An 18,988-nucleotide genomic window follows, 5' to 3' on the forward strand; every position below is an offset into this window, starting at 1 on the left:
CCCTTCAGTGAAGAAATTGGCTTTGAGATTTTCCTTTAATCAGCATGTGACGTTTTCTGCTAATTAGATTTTGGTGCACAGGGGCCGGACTGTGCACAGGGCTTCTCCTCCATCTGTCATACCCCAGCCCCTCTCCCTGCCTCCAGTCTATGAATAGGGGGTCACTGCTTTTTCAGTGACAAGCCTCCTCTATTTGAAATCTCCTCCTTAACCCCTTCACCCCCAGGAGCCTTCATGACCAGGACAAATTTCACAATTCTGACCAGTGTCCGAGGTAACAACTCTGAAACACTTCAACGGATCCCACTGATTCTGTTTCTTCATGACGTATTGTACTTCATGACAGTTTAAAAAAATGTTCAATATAACTGTTTAGCTGTTAATAGATCATTAGAGACTTTAGTAAGGGCAGTTTCTGTATAATGTAAGGAGAGGAAACCGGATTGTAAAGGGTCAAGAAGAACGTTACCTGAGAGCAGGGCCATTTTTAGGGGGGACGGGGGGTGCGATCGCACGGGCGCCACCAAGCAGGGGGCGCCGCCGCCTCCTAGCCAGACCCGGTACTTTGTTGCAGCGCGGCGGGCACGGCCAGCGGGCGGCGCGTGCAAGTTGACATCAAATCAATCCACACGGAGGGAGCGGAGGAGGAGAGGAGCCGAGGAGGGACTCTCTAGTGCTGTGCTGCTCCCTTGCCTGCAGCTGCAGTATGTGCACGCCACCCTACCTACGGCGCACTGATACGTCACGTGCACGTCGTGCAGTGACCTGACCCGGCCGGCAGCCCCAGCGCACTAATACCTGCTGCAATTGCAATGCAGTGCCGGCTATTGGCTCATGGTGACGGTGTATCTCGTCTCATCTCTCATTCTCTAGTGAGTCACACGTGCGCGCTGCCCGTTACCTACCCAGTATGACTGGAGTCTGTGTGGCCTGCCCTGCCTGACTGCAACCTGTCACCTCACCTGCTATTATCATCTATCTTCATCGGTCACAACAGGCGCGGTGGTATGGGGCGGGCTGTGGCAGTCAGTCACCACTCACCAGTTGGCTGGCAGCTAGTGTGACTGTGCACGGACGGTGGAGCAGGACGGTGAGGGGACGCTGCCTGTTGGGGACCTGTTGGAGACATTTACCTGCTTATTGGGGACCTATGCTGCCTATTGGGGACCTGTGCTGTCTATTGGGGACATTTACCTGCCTATCGGGGACCTATGCTGCTGCCTATTGGGGACTTGTGCTGCCTATAGGGGACCTATGCTGTCTATTGGGGACATTTACCTGCCTATTGGGGACCTATGCAGTGTTCATATGAATTGGTTCATAGTATTTTTTAACTATATTCTGGTCCTCCAGTGGTCCGAGGGACCGTGATCTGCTGGCCCCATGTTTAAAAAGTTGGAGGACCCCTGCCCCAAAATGTACCTAGATTGCCCTCTGTGTATTGGGGGGGTAATATCTAAGGCTAATAAAAACATACTTGCGTTCTACAATGGCGGAAGAAAGATTATCGGCCCTGGCTATTTTATCGATGGAGAGCGAGTTAGCAGAGGAAACAGACTATTCTGCTGCAATAGTCCTTTTTGCAGCAGCAAAGTGAAGGAAAGTGAGCCTTTGAACTTTGATGCCTTCGAGGATTGGATTGATGCAAAGGTAAGACACGTTTATCTAAGTTTATCTAAAGTATTCAGCATGTTAATGTTCGGGGGGGGGGGGGCGCTTTTTTGATGTTCGCCCTGTTGGCAAAATTCCCTAGAAACTGCCCTGCCTGAGAGGCAGCGGATTACACTGGAGTAGACCAAGTGATCCAGGAGTTTAGAAATGAAAGGAAGATTAGACACAGATCTGTAGTTACCGCAGTTCTGATAGAGGGATTGTTTTTTAAGTAATAGGTAAAGGTGCTTATCACAAAATTAGAATATCAGCAAAAAGGTAGTTTATTTCAGTTGTTCAATACAAAAAGTGAAACTCGTATATTATATAGTCATTACAAACAGAGTGATCTATATCAAGTGTAAGCTATAATCATCAACATTAACAGAAATAAACACTTGAAATAGATCACTCTGTTTGTAATGACTATATAATATACGAGTTTCACTTTTTGTATTGAACAACTGAAATAAACTACCTTTTTGCTGATATTCTAATTTTGTGATAAGCACCTTTATATGCTGGCACGTTTGAAGGAGGGAATGATACCAGATCAGAGAAGAAGGTTAAATGAACTATGCAAAGGAAATTAAAAGGGCCTCATAAAACATTAATATGTTAGCTAATAAAGTACATGATCTGGAAAATAGGTGAGGTAGATGATGATGGAAATACAATTAGCGCAAATAGGGCCTTATCCAAAGACACAAGGGAAATTAAACACACGGGAATTGCTCACCTGGTATAGTTGTGTTACCATAAGAGTAAATTAAATTGTTTTTTTTTCGTTTGTTTTTAAATCAGCTGCAGCAGACCCTCAAATAAAAGCTATTAGGCTGTGTGCACACGATGCAGATTTGCAGCAGATCCGCAGCGGATTTTACCGCGCAGAAACGTTGCATATCCGCATTGTGATGTACAGTAGCCTTAAAATCAATGGAAAAAAAAAAAAAACGCTGTGCAGACGCTGCGGATTTTTCCGCGCGGTTTTCCTGCAGTACAAAATCCACAGCATGTTACTTCTTTTGTGCGGTTTTCCATCTCCCCTGTCACCAAATCCGCAGTGGAAAACCGCACAAAAAACGCAATAAAACCCCAGGAAAAATGGAAGCAATCCGCCAGGAAAAATGCAGGTCACTTGACCTGCGGATTTCTTCCATTCTGCGCGGAAAAATCCACAGGGCTAAAAAGTCCGTCTGCACTCAGCCTTAGATGGGTGACAAGTTTTGGGGTTTATCTCTGCGCTGCTGAGGATTCTGGTGTCTTGGATCAAGGTGTTCAGAAATGGATTCCAGGATCAAAAAGTTTTAATAGATATTTATCAGCACGTTTTGACGTATATCACTTTTTCATCAGGACAAACCACATATGAACACCTTGATCTAAGATACCGGTATCATCGACAGAACAGAGATGAACCCCAAAACGTTTCACCCATCTAATGATCTGGAAAATAGACTTCACAGAAACAATATTTGCCCGGTTGGAGTGGTGAAAAGGGAAAATGGAAAAATGTAGCGGAATCTTTAGAATCTTGACTCCTGAAAAGCTTTGGAAAAGAAGAGCTAACTACTCAACTCGCCTTTGAAAGGGAGCACAGACGATATTTACCACCAGGCTCTCTGCCATTGCCTGTTCTCATAAAGCTGCTACACTTCAGGAACATCCATCCTGGATTAACCATCTAAAGCAGTAGTGTATCCAGTTACCAAGATTTTTCAGAAAAAGTTTAAAAACATTGTTCTTACTTCATGGATATAGAGAGGCGGCTGCGTCCACTGCAAGTCCCTTATGCTATATTCTGCCAGGCTGAAGGTTACAGTATATTGTCATCTAAGGAGGCCCTACAGCGTCTGAATAAGCACAGACTGAAATGGGATAAGCATTTTTTTTTTCTTGGTAAGAGTCAGAAGTTTTTTTCCTGTAGTTACTATGCCATTTATGCTTTTATACTTCCTGTTGCTGGTACAGTAAGTTAATCAATTTACTTGCATTTTTTACTTTGTATGCGGGATCTGTTTGTACCGGTCAAATTCCTTAATACTTTTTAAAAGAGCAGCTAATGCTTTATGTCCGCAGGCATGATGCATATGTTTGCTTATAATCTCTTTGTTGGTGAAAAATGTGTTAGAATTTTCTTTTTCACGTGTTTTTCTTTTAGGGAAACTGTAGAAGGGCTAAGTAATGTGCCTCATCAGTAGCTTGGGAGCCTGGTGTCATAAACCACAGTAAAGACATGTAATATATTGCATGAACCTCAAATTTCATCATGGTGCATTACTTAAATATAATTGTATGAAATATAAAGGGAAGGCAAACCAAAGATATGCTGCGTTTCCGTGGCTTCGCCAATATGAACCAGCCATAATCTTCTCAGTGAAGACTAACCTAGAGAAGGACAGTCCAGAGATTGTGGGCTAATTTCTGTTATCATTCTGCGCACTCTACTATGCTAGGGAGGTATGTGTTTGAGAACATGGGTCCACTAAGGTCGCTTGTCAACAACGTTAAGTATCTGGGAAGAAGCCTGTTGGACCACTCCACTGTAAGACTCCAGCTTAGGGCTAGAAATAGTCAGGATCCAAATAAATCTGTGTGTGGAATACGATATACGTGTACATTAGAGGGATTCTTATACATGAAACTAGTAAATATAAGTCTAAGACTAGAGCATTCACTCGAGGAGCTTACATTACTACGTTATTGTGGGGTTGACAGAGTAAACCTATATCTCTGATCCATTGGATGGAAGTATGGATAGTTGGCAAGAAGCCCCAAAATTATACAATCGGCATCTTCTGGTAAGGGCCGAGGATAAACGTTTTTTCACTAAGCAGAAAAACTTGCTACTTTTCTTAAGATCTCAAAATTTTATCCAACTTAAAAAAATTGAATACATCTTACCAATGTTAATAAAAGATAATTTCTTGAGTTGCTTAGGATCTGTCATTGTAGTGCGCACTTTAAAACTCTTACTGCAACCTGAAAATAAAAATAAAGGTGTATGCTGGTGCTATATAAGATACAGGAAATAATCGTCCTTTATATCTGCTTAATCCACGCATAACTGAGCTACACCATGGATAATGTTATAATTTATTGTATATAAAACTACTGGTATACATGAAAGCAACAGTAGACAAACTGGCAAGAAAAGTATATAAGGTTTACAAGAATAAATAAAAAGATCAATACCTTTATGTAAAAAGGCTACCATGTAAGTGAATTCTTGCAAAACATTTGGAAGCTGATAATAAAAAAGACACAAACCACCTAAAGAACAAATACACAAGCAATGTGTGTTAATACTTAAGGCATTTGTCAAGCTCTGAAGTCAATACTAGGCAAGAGATGAGTAGGCAAAATAGAAACCCTTTTTAATCACGACTTTCTCAAACTTTCACCGTACCTGCCTTATTTGTAAACAACTGTAAATTTTGAGAAGTGATTTTTCCTTTTCCCCTTTCTTCAGGAAGCTCATATCCCAAATTCACAAGACTAGAACATAACAGAATACATCATAAGTCAATAGATTTTAAGCATTTAGCACAAGAAATAACAAAACAAAGTTAGTAAGGTATACAAAGACTTTTGAAATACTTACCTTACATCTTGGTTAGCTATAAAGATTTCAAGTGGAATTTCGAGCTACAGGAAGAATAAAGCAGTCAGTGTACAATACTAAGAAAAATACAAAAACAGTACTTGTATGAAAATAGGGCCTAAAAAGTATCTTAAAGGAAGTATGTTATCCCCAAAACTCAATTTAAACTAATTAGATGATCATATAGGGGACTTAGCCTTATAAAAATCATGTATGTTCAGCTTAATAAGCTATAGTTGTACAGAAAATTATATTTTTTATGCAGTTGAGAGTGCAGAGTGAAGTTTTGGTGTCGCCAAGCTTTCAGTGCAGTTTTCTTCCGCCTCCCCCTTTGTTGACTGACAGCACTCGGTTGTCTAAAAGAAGCTGTCACGACTCTGTTGTTGGTTGTCCTTGGACCAGGGGCTCCTTCACTGTCCCCAACGCTAGGAGCGCCCTAGCTCACCCTGTTCCCTGGATTATTTCTGCTGGTGAAGATACCGGGGCCACGTACCTTACCTTAGCTTCTGAATCCACCCTCAGTCTGTAACCTTTTCCCATCCAGGGAACAGAGGAGTAGTAGTATACCGTAATATACCAACCAGGCTAACAAGGTAATACGAACAGGGATAAAGGAAAATACCAAAACACAAATATACATAAACAACAGAGGCAAACACCAAAGAGTGGAAGATGGGGTTAATCTAAAGTAGGCAAAGAAAGGGAATTATCACACACCTAGCAACAGTCACACATAAATCCACTAAACGGCTTCTCCAATAATAACCACCAATAACAACAACCTCCAGCCATGGAGCAAAACCAATCTATGACAATGAGTGCTAGCCAGGGCCCAGATTATAAAGAAAATGGGAGTGGCTAACAGTGCATAGCTGAGCATAAACACATGAAAGCTTCCAGGAGCTCTCAAATGAGCAGATTAGCCCCTGCACTGCTAAAATAATTTTACACTGTTTAATATGAATACGAAGTGCTTCTAAGCAGTGCAGGAGTAAGAGAAATCAGACGCTGTGGTCTTCTGGCTCCTCTCTGTCACAGTAAGCCATGACAGAAGTGCTGCCTGAACGGAAAACTTGGCTGTGCGGGCACACATTGTCCCTGCAAGAGAGGAGCGCACACTGGAGCAGTTCAGGAACAGAGTAGGCGTGCACACATCTCACTTTCTCCTGTCTGCTATGGCCACTCACAACAATGAAGACAGATGAAGAGCTGTGTCTGGCTGTTAAGCTCCTGCAGTATCGGCGTGTTCTCATGGCTAAGGTTTCAGTTCAGCCACCAAGTATGCTCATTTGCATAATTGAAATGCATTTTCTGGATAATACTAGAAGAGAAAACTGAACAATAGACAAGATTTTATAGGAACTAAGTCCTCTCTATGACTCATTAGGGTAACCTGAGCTTTGGGGGTTACAGGCTCCCTTTAAACAGTTTTTTTTTAAAGTTTGAATATACAGGTGCTTCTCACTAAATTAGAATATCATCAAAAACGTTATTTATTTCAGTTCTTCAAGACAAAAAGCGAAACATACATTATATAGAGTCATTACAAACAGAGTGATCTATTTCAAGTGTTTATTTCTGTTAATGTTGATGATTATGGCATACAGCCAATGAAAACCCAAAACTCATTATCTCAGTAAATTTGAATAATTAACAAAAAACACCTGCAGAGGCTTCCTAAGCATTTAAAAAGGTCCCTTAGTCTGTTTCAGTAGGCTCCACAATCATGGGGAAGACTGCTGACTTGACAGATATCCAGAAGGCAGTTTAAAATCGGAAATGTTGACCTACCGAAATTTATGTTCAATAAATGCACTCAATACTTGGTCGGGGGTCTTTTTGCATCAATTACTGCATCAATGTGGTGTGGCATGGAGGCAATCAGCCTGTGGCACTGCTGAGGTGTTATGGAAGCCCAGGTGGCTTTGATAGCAGCCTTTAGCTTGTCTGCATTGTTGGGTCTGGTGTCTCTCATCTTCCTCTTGACAATACCCCTTAGATTTTCTATGAGGTTAAGGTCAGGCGAGTTTGCTGGCCAATCAAGCACAGTGATACTGTTGTTTTTAAACTAGGTATTGATAATTTTGGTAGTGTAGACAGGTGCCAAGTCCTGCTGGAGAATGAAATTTCCATCTCCAAAAAGCTTGTCGGCAGAGGGAAGCATGAAGTGCTCTAAAATTTCCTGATAGACGGCAGCGGTGACTTTGGTCTTGATAAAACACAGTGGACCTACACCAGCAGATGACATTGCTCCCCAAACCATCACTGATTGTGGAAATTTCACACTAGACCTCAAGCAGCTTGGATTGTGTGCCTCTCCACTCTTCCTCCAGACTCTGGGACCTTGATTTCCAAATGAAATGCAAAATTTACTTTCATCTGAAAAGAACACCTTGGTCCACTTCAGCAACAGTCCAGTTCTTTTTCTTCTTGACCCAGGTAAGACGCTTCTGGCGTTGTCTATTGTTCATGAGTGGCTTGACACAAGGAATGCGACACTTGTAGCCTATGTCCTGGCTACGTCTGTGTGTGGTGGCTCTTGAAGCAATGACTTCCGCAGAAGTCCACTCCTTGTGAATCTCCTCCAAATTTTGAATGGCCTTTTATTAACAATCCTTTCAAGGCTGCAGTTATCCCAGTTGCTTGTGTACCTTTTTCTACCACACTTTTTCCTTCCTTCCTTCCATTCAAGTTTCCAATAATATGCTTGGATACAGCACTCTGTGAACAGCCAACTTCTTTAGCAATGACCTTTTGTGGCTTACCCTCCTTGTGGAGTGTGTCAATGACTTCCTTCTGGACATCTGTCAAGTCAGCAGACTTCTCCATGATTTTAGAGCCTACTAAAACAGACTAAAGCCCCTGTTACACACTGCGATATCGCTAGCAATATCGCTGTAAAGTCACCGATTTTGTGACGTTGCAGCGATATTGCTAGCGATATCGCTAGCGATATCGCTGCATGTGATACTTACCTCCGACCGGCTCCCCCGCTGGTTATCGCTGATCGCGCGAGAAGCTGCGGGACCATTCCTCGTCGGTCACTTCCTGTGGCGCTTCCTGCTGTGATGACGAGCGAGGCGTGGAGCCGGGCGGGAGGACGCAGGATCGCCGCGTCTGACAGGTAAGTAGCGATCCCCGTCCCCAGCGATGTCGCTGGTGAGATCTGCCTGTGTGGCAGCTCACTAGCGACCACCTAGCGATGCACCAGCGATCCTGACCGCGTCATATAGCTGGTCGGGATCGCTGGTCCATCGCTAGGTGTAACGGTACCCTAAGGGACCTTTTTAAAACCTTAGGAAGCCTTTGCAAGTGTTTTTTGTTAATTAGTTTAATTTACTGAGATAATGACTTTTGGGTTTTCATTGGCTGCAAACCATAATCATCAACATAAACAGAAATAAACACTTCAAATAGATCCCTCTGTAATGACTATATGAGTTTCACTTTTTGTATTGAAGAACTGAAATAAATTAACTTTTTGACTATATTCTAATTTTATGAGAAGCAACTGTATTTGAGATACTAGTCCACAACTTTTGTAATATCTATGGGCAATGGCATCCTGCTTAATAGCAGAGTATAGCGATACGTACAGTATTCTAGCAACATTGGCATTTAAAAGAAAAACAACCACCTTACTTACCACATATTTAAAATCTCCACCTGGATAAAACTGTATACAATGCAAAACACAACCTGCACGCTGGGGAAAATGAAAGCAGGCTTCAGTTAGTAGGGTTATATGTTGTACCATATACAATACAAAATCAATAAAGAACAGCTAAAAAGCAAAATCCAATACTTCATAATGGAATACTTGAATTATTGTTAAACAGTTAAACAAGTATAAAAATGTAACACAAATGTATTTTATAATCCAAGGGCATGACTCAGTGTCAAGGACAGAGCCCCATTTAAACGTAGTTGTTATTATTATAGAATGCTGTATATCAGCCCTGAAAGGTGGTGGCCATAACTCTTATCGGCCAAACCTGGTGACAGGTTCCCTTTAATATGCTATCCAAGTCTGAAAGATTGATTGGAATCTGTTGGACTCACCAGCTACCCTCTGGATTGTATTTTATTAAGGCCCTTTCTTGTAATTTAAAAGAATCACCACAGACTGAGGGCATCACCAGAAGTCATCCTTACCAATATCAGCAATATTGCGAGTAAAGGTTAGCGAAGTTTTGAGACAGTAGTGAAAACAGACCTATGAGCTCCATGTCAGTTGGCTAACCAGGTGAAAGCCACGGCCCCCCATGTTGTACATACCACTGAAAGTCATACTCAACCGAAGGTCAGATCAAGTCTTACAGTGAGGTAGACAACTAAGGAAAATCCTAGACCTAAGCTGGCAGGCTGTTCCTCAACTATGAAGCGGCCCGAAAACCTTCAGGCAGGCCAACCATGAGACCTGAGTGGGCATGGCACATGAGATCCTATACACAAGACATGAGACCAGTCATGAGGCTCAATACACAAGACATGAGGCTCAACACATAAGATATGAAGCCAGGCATAAGGCTCAACACATAAGACATGAGACCAGCCATGAGGCGGCAGGGCTCAATATACAAGATATGAGGCTAGATATGAGGCTCAATACACAAGCTAGGAGTCCAGAGATTACGGTAGGTTCAATACACAAGCAATACGCAAGACTTTACAAAGAATCGAACACAAGATTTGTTGACAAGACAGACTCCTTAGCCAACTAAGCCACAGCACCTAAATGAGAAAGGACAGGCTGCGGGCCACCCAGGCCAGACTAGAGCTACTTAGTCACAAGGCCCTAGGTCAGACATCAAACATAGGTAGGTAATGAATCATTAAATGTAGATTCTCCCAGACTGATGTTAGCATTTAAGCGCCCAACTGGGCCCCTTAACTCACTGCCATTCTTACAAGAGGATGCTATAGAACACGCTATGATGGTCTATGATCCATGACTGCTTTAGCTGTGTGCTCAAGGTTCCTACATAAAGAGGACAGGAAACCACAGTGAAGGTGGAAGTGGGAGTTGGGTTTTTTTTTTTTGTGCTCTTGGCTTCCTGTTCAGTAATAGAGGTGGATCCTACTCTCTCAGATGCCGTCATGGGCAAGGGGACAATATCTTCTCATCTGAGAATTTGCTACAATGCATCAGTGTAACGATTCCAATGTAAGCACAACAAACAAACAATCTCACTCCTGCTCTGGATGTCAAAATAAAAGCACTTCACACTTCATTTTAGTACCTTTATACATGGAATGTTATATATTAAAATCTAATAATTTACTTAGACATATCTCTTCTTCCATCTAGGAGATCTTCAATTTACTTTTTAACCTTTACTTATCATGTGGTGACATGCACTGTAGGTGTCTGCTATTAGAAACATTTTAGACCTGAGCAGATCATACAAAAATTACCAGTTTGCATTGAGACTCTTAGGAGAAAAGTCAAGGTGCTGCGCCATAACTGACCTCTCTACAAACAGGTAACTTGCATACGCCAGCTTGAGAAAAAAAAATCTAAATGAGGCATTGACTTAGGCTACTAATGATACCTTTACAAAGTATAGGTGTCACGGAGTTACCAGTCTTCTGTGCCGCGACCCGCAGGACGGCACTAAAACCAGGACAAACAAGGGGAACACCGGGGAAACAGTTACAGCGGTGGGCCCTGCAATAGGGATCGGGGACGTGGAGACCTCCTGCACTCCCCTGAGGCAGTGTCCCTGAACACTCCTAACGTTCCCTATACAGGCTCTTCACCTGTCGCCGAGCAGGATACCTCAATCCCTAACTCGCCCTGCACCTATCCCTTACTAGTGAACTGGATGGTGCAGACACTAGTCCCACCGCTGTACTAATACACACAAGGAAAATACAACAAAACAGGGAAAACACACAACTTAGCTTTCCTCTGCTGCTATTGCACCAAGCAACAGAGTACGGCTCCCGGATACAGATCCACCTGGATAGCTGCTAGGAACTCCTCTCAATAGCTCCTTTCTCCACCAAGGTTGGTTGGGAATGAACAATATCACCAACAGTGATTGAGAACACCTGATACTCCTTTATAGGTAGGAGCCAGGTTAATCACACCTGCTTGGTAATTTACATGTAATAACCCCAGCGGCCACCGGGAGCAAAACCAGAACTAAAGCAACTACAGTGTAATAACCCCAGCGGCCACCGGGGGCAAAACCAAAACTAAAACAACTACAGTGTAATAACCCCAGAGGCCACCGAGGGCAAAACTAACCTTAAGCCAAAGGCCTTAAGAAAAAAAAGGGTTATATGAGCTAATTCTGTCACAATCCAACATGGATCGTGACAATAGGACTGAAAGGACGAGGTAGCTGTTTAGGGGGCAAAAAGCATCTGATATTAATTGATATGCTAAGCATAAAAGTCAGACCTTATTGAAACAAATAGGAATTGGAGTAACGGGACTGAAATATTTGACTCTGAAACTTTTCAACAAGGTTGAGACCATTTTTTGCAGTCTGTTCTCTGTCACTGGCCAACGCCATGGAACAAACTCCAAATATCATGCACCAGTGCAATTACACACATAATAGCATTTGTGACACATTTTTTGCCTTTAGTCAAAGAGACTACACAACCCGTATACATGAAAATAGTGGGCATGAAGAGGCAGCTAGAAATGGAAGGGAATGTAGCAAATAGTAGTATAAAGACACTGAAGAGACTTAAAAGACTAAATCATTTTATAACACTATACAGATCTATAGACGGTAAAATATGATCATTAAAATTACCTTGGGAACAATATAAAAAAGCATCTGGTCAGACACATCCCACTGTGCCCATACAAAGTCTTCAGCAATTCTGTCCTTTGGAATCTGACCAATATTTGTAATAACCTGTAACACAAAAAGAACACTTCTACCTAAATGAACCAATAGGCGCTGTACAATATAAAGCAGAATTATTTGTATTAAATCAGTAGCGGTTTATACCAAAAGATGTCTCATGGACAAACATTATTCAAAACTAATGTTAACCACTTTAGCATAACCTGAGCAAGTTAAAGGGACAGTTTTATGTTATGTTTTCAGGATCTCACCCCTCTCTTCCTTCCTGGCTTTCTGCTTGCCAGGGGTGTGTGGGGTTGTGCCGGTGGTCCTATTGCTTTCTTGGTTGGGGAGCCTCATTGGAACAGTCAAAGGACTGGATAAAGAGGTGTCCCACACCTAAAAGGCTGTCCCCCTAAACCAGTATCAGCTCCCTCAGGACACAGATACCGGTGAATACAATGTTGGAACAGGAAGCTTGCCGCTCTCTGTTCCATCATACAGCCCGTGCGACTGAGTCTCTGCTCATTAGGCGCTATGACATCATCACATCACGCCTGCAGTGCAGAGATGCAATACATAGTGTGTTCAGAGCTGAGCAGTGTATCAGAGGGAATATAGTCAGGCGAGGAGTTTTATTTTTATATTTTAATTATCAGTCAGTACTTGTGTGGGGGAAAATTGGACAGTTTTGATAAATGAGGCCAATAAGTGGAACAGAAAGCGGAGTTTACAGCTTTTGTTGTTTGCATTGCTCAGCAAATGGACAACATTTACTGATGTGGTGCTACTATACAACGAATGGGCCTCTCAATTCAAACAACACAGATATCACATACTAACCGGCTAAACAGAATAAAATTTTTAAAAAAACAATCATCATAACATCATAGCCATCACATGTGGTATAAGGATAAGATCTAACCATTCTCTTCCCATCTTCTTCACCAACATTTATATGAAATTGATCAATATCTACAGAAAGACAAAAAGATGAAAAAAAGATGTAGAATCCATTTCAGTTTCATCTATATTTTATATAGAGTATACAAGGATCACTTGGTTGTCAGCTATGCATTTTGGTAGATCAGTATATATACACTTCATGGCCGAAAGTGGTGGCACCCTTGAAATTGTTCCAGAAAATGAAGTATTTATCCCAGAAAAGTATTGCAATTATACACATTTATTTCCTTTGGGTGTATTGGAACAATACAAAAAAAGAGAAAAAAGGTCAAATAGCTGAAATACTGTATGGGAAAATATTTTGTGATTGTACGAGAACGCAATATGAGAATTATGATGTGGTATTATATGATCATTGCGTATTGCGGCCGAGATGCTGAGGATTCTGAACACTTCCCCTTTACAGTAATAACTTTCACACTTGGTCTTTGATTATTTAGGAGGGAAAAAAATGTGACAAAGTGATTTGTTATACCAACAGCATTCTATTACAGAATCACGCTCAGATTCAATGAGCTCTTCACTAACATTTGTGTAAGAATGGCTTGTTCTAAAGGCAGACTGTGTTCTGCCTTCATACACATTGACACGGTGTGCAATTCAGCATACAGCATAAACCACCGTTCTGTGTTCCAAATAAGCAGACTGTTCTCTGTAGTCTAACTTGTAGTCTAACTTGTTTATTGGTGAACAGTATAGAACATGTGCGGTAAAACTGTAAGGAATACAAACGACATGGGTAAGTATTGGGCAGATGATTACACAGCTAACACAATTATAGAAAGTGTACAGTGATGCAAACATTACATAGGAATACATAAGTCTCTGATTACATTCACTGTGAACCGGCAGCTAAACAGTTAATGACATCTCCTGGCTGCTAAACAGTAAATAACACCTCTGTAAATCACTGCATTGCAAAAAAACACTGATAGCGACTCAAGTAGAGAAGTTACAGGAAAACAAAGGTTAACAGGAGGACAAAAATAACACGTGCGTCCTATGAGATACACAAAAGGAAAAATGGCATCTCCTTCATCCCAGAATACACTGCTTCATTCCCACAATGCATTGCTTCAATCCCACAGTGCATTGCTTCTGTTAAATAGCATTTACAGCCTGTGCCTTTAAGACACCGCTATAAATTTAGCCACCACTACATGGTGCTATAACTAACCCAGCACATAATACAAACAAATTGCCTTATTCAGAGCACATAACACAACAGACTGCCCTATATCCAGAGGGCAGAACAGACTGCATGGCTATGTGCTGAATGTTATATACAAGTGGCAATGGGACTGAATGAAAAAACGGAAATCAATTATTAAGAGTTTTGTCCTAATACTTTTTTTTAATACATAAGTGGAATTTTTATTGAAACAATTTCATATCTAACAAGAAACAAACCATATTTTCGGATTATAAAACGCTCCGGATTATAAGAAATTTTGAGGAGAAAAATAGGAAAAAAGTTTTTGTTTTTGTTTTTAAAAGAAAATGGTGGTGCTTCTTATAATCCATGCGTCTTATTGCTTACCGGGGGTTGTGGCTGCGCAGTACCGGAGCCCCCGCACCACCGGAGATGCCCGCACACCGCCAGAGACACCCGCAGCACAGGACACCCGCACACTCCCTCATCCCAGCCTGTGGCCTGACAGTCTCAAGAAAAAATTATATAACAAGAGACAAATTCAAAAGAGGTTCACAGTTTCTCTTGCAACTCTGCTAAAAATACAAACTTTATTTAAAGATCACAATTACAGTCATGGCCAAAAGTTTTGAGAATGACACAAATATTATATTTTCACATGATCTGCTGGCCTCTGGTTTTTATGTGTGTTTGTCAGATGTTTTTATCACATACAGAAATATAATTGCAATCATATTATGAGTAGCAAAAGGTTATATTGACAGTTAGAATGAGTTAATGCAGCAAGTCAATATTTGCAGTGTTGACCCTTCTTCAGGACCTCAGCAATTCTCCCTGGCATGCTCTCAATCAACTTCTGGATCAAATCCTGACTGATAGCAGTCCATTCTTGCAAAATCAATGCTTTTATTTTGTCTGAATTTGAAGGTTTTTGTTTGTCCACCCGTCTCTTGATGATTGACCACAAGTTCTCAATGGGATTAGGATCTGGGGAGTTTCCAGGCCTTGGTCCCAAAATCTCTATGTTTTGTTCCGTGAGCCATTTAGTTATCACCTTTGCTTTATGGCAAGGTGCTCCATCATGTTGAAAAAGGCATTGTTGATCGCCAAACTGCTCTTGGACGGTTGGGAGAAGTTGCTCTTGGAGGACATTCTGGTACCATTCTTTATTCATGGCTGTGTTGTTAGACAATACTGAGAGAGAGCCCATTCCCTTGGCTGAGAAGCAACCCAACACATGAATGGTTTCAGGATGCTTGACAGTTGGCATGAGACAAGACTGGGGGTAGCGCTCACCTGTTCTCCTCCGAATAAGCCGTTTTCCAGATGTCCCAAACAATCGAAAAGGGGATTCATCAGAGAAAATGACTTTACCCCAGTCCTCAGCAGTCCACTCCCTGTACCTATTGCAGAATATCAGTCTGTCCATGATGTTTTTCCTGGAGAGAAGTGGCTTCTTTGCTGCCCTCCTTGAGACCAGGCCTTGCTCCAAGAGTCTCTGCCTCACAGTGCGTGCAGATGCACTCACACCTGCCTGCTGCCATTCCTGAGCAAGCTCTGCACTGCTGGTAGCCCGATCCCGCAGCTGAAACACTTTTAAGAGATGGTCCTGGCGCTTGCTGGTCTTTCTTGGGCGCCCTGGAGCCTTTTTGGCAACAAGGGAACCTCTCTCCTTGAAGTTCTTGATGATGCGATAGATTGTTGACTGAGGTGCAATCTTTCTAGCTGCGATACTCTTCCCTGTTAGGCCAAATTTGTGCAGTGCAATGATGACTGCACGTGTTTCTTTAGAGATAACCATGGTTAACAGAAGAGAAACAATGATGCCAAGCACCAGCCTCCTTTTAAAGTGTCCAGTGGTGTCATTCTTACTTAATCATGACAGATTGATCTCCATCCCTGTCCTCATCAACACCCACACCTGTGTTAATGGAGCAATCACTGAAACGATGTTAGCTGGTCCTTTTAAGGCAGGGCTGCAATGATGTTAATATGTGTTTTGGGGGATAAAGTTCATTTTCTAGGCAAATATTGACTTTGCAAGTAATTGCTGTTAACCTGATCACTCTTTATAACATTCTGGAGTATATGCAAATTGCCATTAGAAAAAATGAAGCAGTAGACTTTGTAAAAATTAATATTTGTGTCATTCTCAAAACTTTTGGCCATGACTGTACTTAATAACCAAAAATGATTTAAAACAATGCATCATACCAAAAATGAATGATCACCACTGGGAGGTGCCTATCCCTGTACTGGCTGATTCTCCCTGCCTGACAGCGGAGGTTGGAGCCCTAGGACCTGCGCAATTGGCCCCCTCACTCCACGGCGGCTCACCCTGCTATCCCTATAGGGCCCTATAGTGGCAGGGGAGTGATAAAGATTTGAAACAGGTAGGTGAGAAAGAGAGAAAATGTATAATCTTATTCTTCTTCTTGGCTTGAGTTCTGGATCAGACCTCTTCTTTCTTCTTGGAAATATACTAGATTATCTATTATTTGCAAATGGAGAGCTATTCTCTGATATATTAATTACTGTGTTAGTCTAAATATCTCCTTAATATGTGAAGAGTATCTAGTTGCCATATTAAATGAAAAATTTCCCCTATTTGATAGTGAGACCCAAGAAGAAGTAATAGAGAGAATCTATTACTACTATACCCAACTGTCAAGGAATCAGTTAACTATTGAGAAGATTATCAATATATCTCTGTATAGATTTATCTCAGCCAGAGCAAAAAGAAGGCATCCAATCAAAATACGACAAACCCATGTATAATTATAAACATGAAAAAAAAACATGTTTATACAAAACCCGCAACACTGCAAACCAAACAGTCTATATATACAAAAGAGCCGCATCCAATCATGCAGCTTACAATACAAAGGATTAAATACCTTTATAGTTCACAGCTTATACCGGCCATAGTAAACGCAAATAAAGCCCCCAATAAATAGGGTGGCACTCAATCAAGCGACTAATGTAGCAACAAATAGAATGTCCATATATAGAATGATTTGGGACAGTCACAGTTAATGGCCAGTAACACTCCAGTATAAAACGCAGCTCATTCACAGCTTATACCGGCCATAATAAACGCAAATAAAGCCACCTAGGTATTGGGTGGCACTCAATCAAGTGACTAATATAATAACAAATAGAATGTCCATATATAAAATTATTTAGGACAGTCACAATTAACGGCCAGTAACACTCCAGTATAAAACACAGCTCAACGCGTTTCCCCTCTTCCGAAGTTCATCAGGAGCAAGATGGATTGGAGTACTTAGCTTAGTATGAAGTACAAGATGTAATTTAATAGTTAGGTTCAGTCCCCCATTGGTATGATGCGGGTTTTGTATAAACGTGTTTTTTTTTCATGTTTATAATTAAACATGGGTTTGTCATATTAAGGAGATATTTAGACTAACACGGTGATTAATATATCAGAGAATAGCTCTCCATTTGCAAATAATAGACAATCTAGTATATTTCCAAGAAGAAAGAAGAGGTCTGATCCAGAACTCAAGCCAAGAAGATGATTATACATTTTCTCTCTTTCTCACCTACCTGTTTCAAATCTTTATCACTCCCTTGCCACTATAGGGCCCTACAGGGATAGCAGGGTGAGCCGCCGTGGAGTGGGGGGGCCAATTGCGCAGGTCCTAGGGCTCCAACCTCCACTGTCAGGCAGGGAGAATCAGCCAGTACAGGGATGATCATTCTTTTTTTAGGTATGATGCATTGTTTTAAATAATTTTTGGTTATTAAGTAATTGTGATCTTTAAATAAAGTTTGTATTTTTACCAGCCTGTGGCCTGCAGCAACATTCCACTCTTGCCTCCTCCAGCAGCGACCCTGGGACCCCGCTTCACCGCAACCACCTTCATCTCACGAGATCTCAGTGCAAAGATCTCCTTCTGCACATGGGCCGCCCCAGACGGCCATTTTCCCGGAGTCCGACGCACAGGAAACCACGGAACTGCGGGGGGGCACTGGCCTTTCACAAAATGTCAGCAGAGCCCCCTAAAGCAGCATCGGACTGGAGACACCCGCAGCAAGCACCGGCCAGCACCGCCGGACACCCACGCAGTGCCGGACACCCCCATAGCACCGCCGGGCACCCCCTCATCCCAGCCTGCGGCCTGCAGCAACGTTACCGTTAAGGTACATGCGCAATATAAGATTCACCCCCATTTTCCCCCCAAATTTGGGGGGGGGGGAAAGTGCGTCTTATAATTCGTAAAATACGGTACTTGAATAAAGATTAGCAGATTACAATAAAAACAAAGTAAATCAGTTTTGCGCTATAGATTTAATATGTGATAATGATATACAAATTTCTCATATATAAAAGTAAAAAAAACTTCCTTCTCACCTCTAATGGGATGGTCTTTTTTGTCCTTCCTCATTTTCGGGTTCTCTACCAGAGGCCTGGGAGTTTGAGGGTTCTGCGCAGAATCTTAGTTGTTCCCAGCATTGTGCTTTTCTGGGCATAGTTCAGATGTTGCTCCTGGGATCTGTTGTAGCCATTTTTCCAACTTAGGGGTCACTGCTCCAAGTGCTCCTATCACCAATGGAATTAATGTTGCCTTCACCTTTCACATCTTCTCCAGTTCTCCTTTGAGGCCCTGGTATTTCTCCAGCTTCTCATATTACTTCTTTCTGATGTTGCTGTCACTTGGCACTGCCACATCTATTATCATTGCTGTCTTCTGGTCCTTGTCTACTATCACAATGTCTGGTTGGTTAGCCAACACCTGCATATCCGTCTGGATCTTGAAGTCCCACAGGATTTTAGCC

General features: G+C 41.9%; 1 protein-coding gene across 1 annotated transcript in view; it reads right to left on the reverse strand.

Moving 5' to 3' along the window:
• GSAP (gamma-secretase activating protein) overlaps window positions 1–18,988 on the reverse strand; it is a 178,259-nt gene that overhangs the window by 83,343 nt on the left and 75,928 nt on the right. The window contains exons 8-14 of the mRNA XM_073573649.1: window positions 12,992–13,041; window positions 12,031–12,135; window positions 8,901–8,960; window positions 5,255–5,298; window positions 5,060–5,148; window positions 4,846–4,923; window positions 4,555–4,632 (exon numbers count right to left, since the gene is read on the reverse strand). Of these exons, the coding sequence (XP_073429750.1) occupies window positions 4,555–4,632; window positions 4,846–4,923; window positions 5,060–5,148; window positions 5,255–5,298; window positions 8,901–8,960; window positions 12,031–12,135; window positions 12,992–13,041 (504 nt within the window). The remainder of the gene's footprint in view (window positions 1–4,554; window positions 4,633–4,845; window positions 4,924–5,059; window positions 5,149–5,254; window positions 5,299–8,900; window positions 8,961–12,030; window positions 12,136–12,991; window positions 13,042–18,988) is intronic.

The sequence above is a fragment of the Dendrobates tinctorius genome, unplaced genomic scaffold (genome assembly GCF_039654945.1).
Source record: "Dendrobates tinctorius isolate UK_male_01 unplaced genomic scaffold, ASM3965494v1 ptg000035l, whole genome shotgun sequence".
Taxonomy (NCBI): Eukaryota; Metazoa; Chordata; class Amphibia; order Anura; family Dendrobatidae; genus Dendrobates; species Dendrobates tinctorius.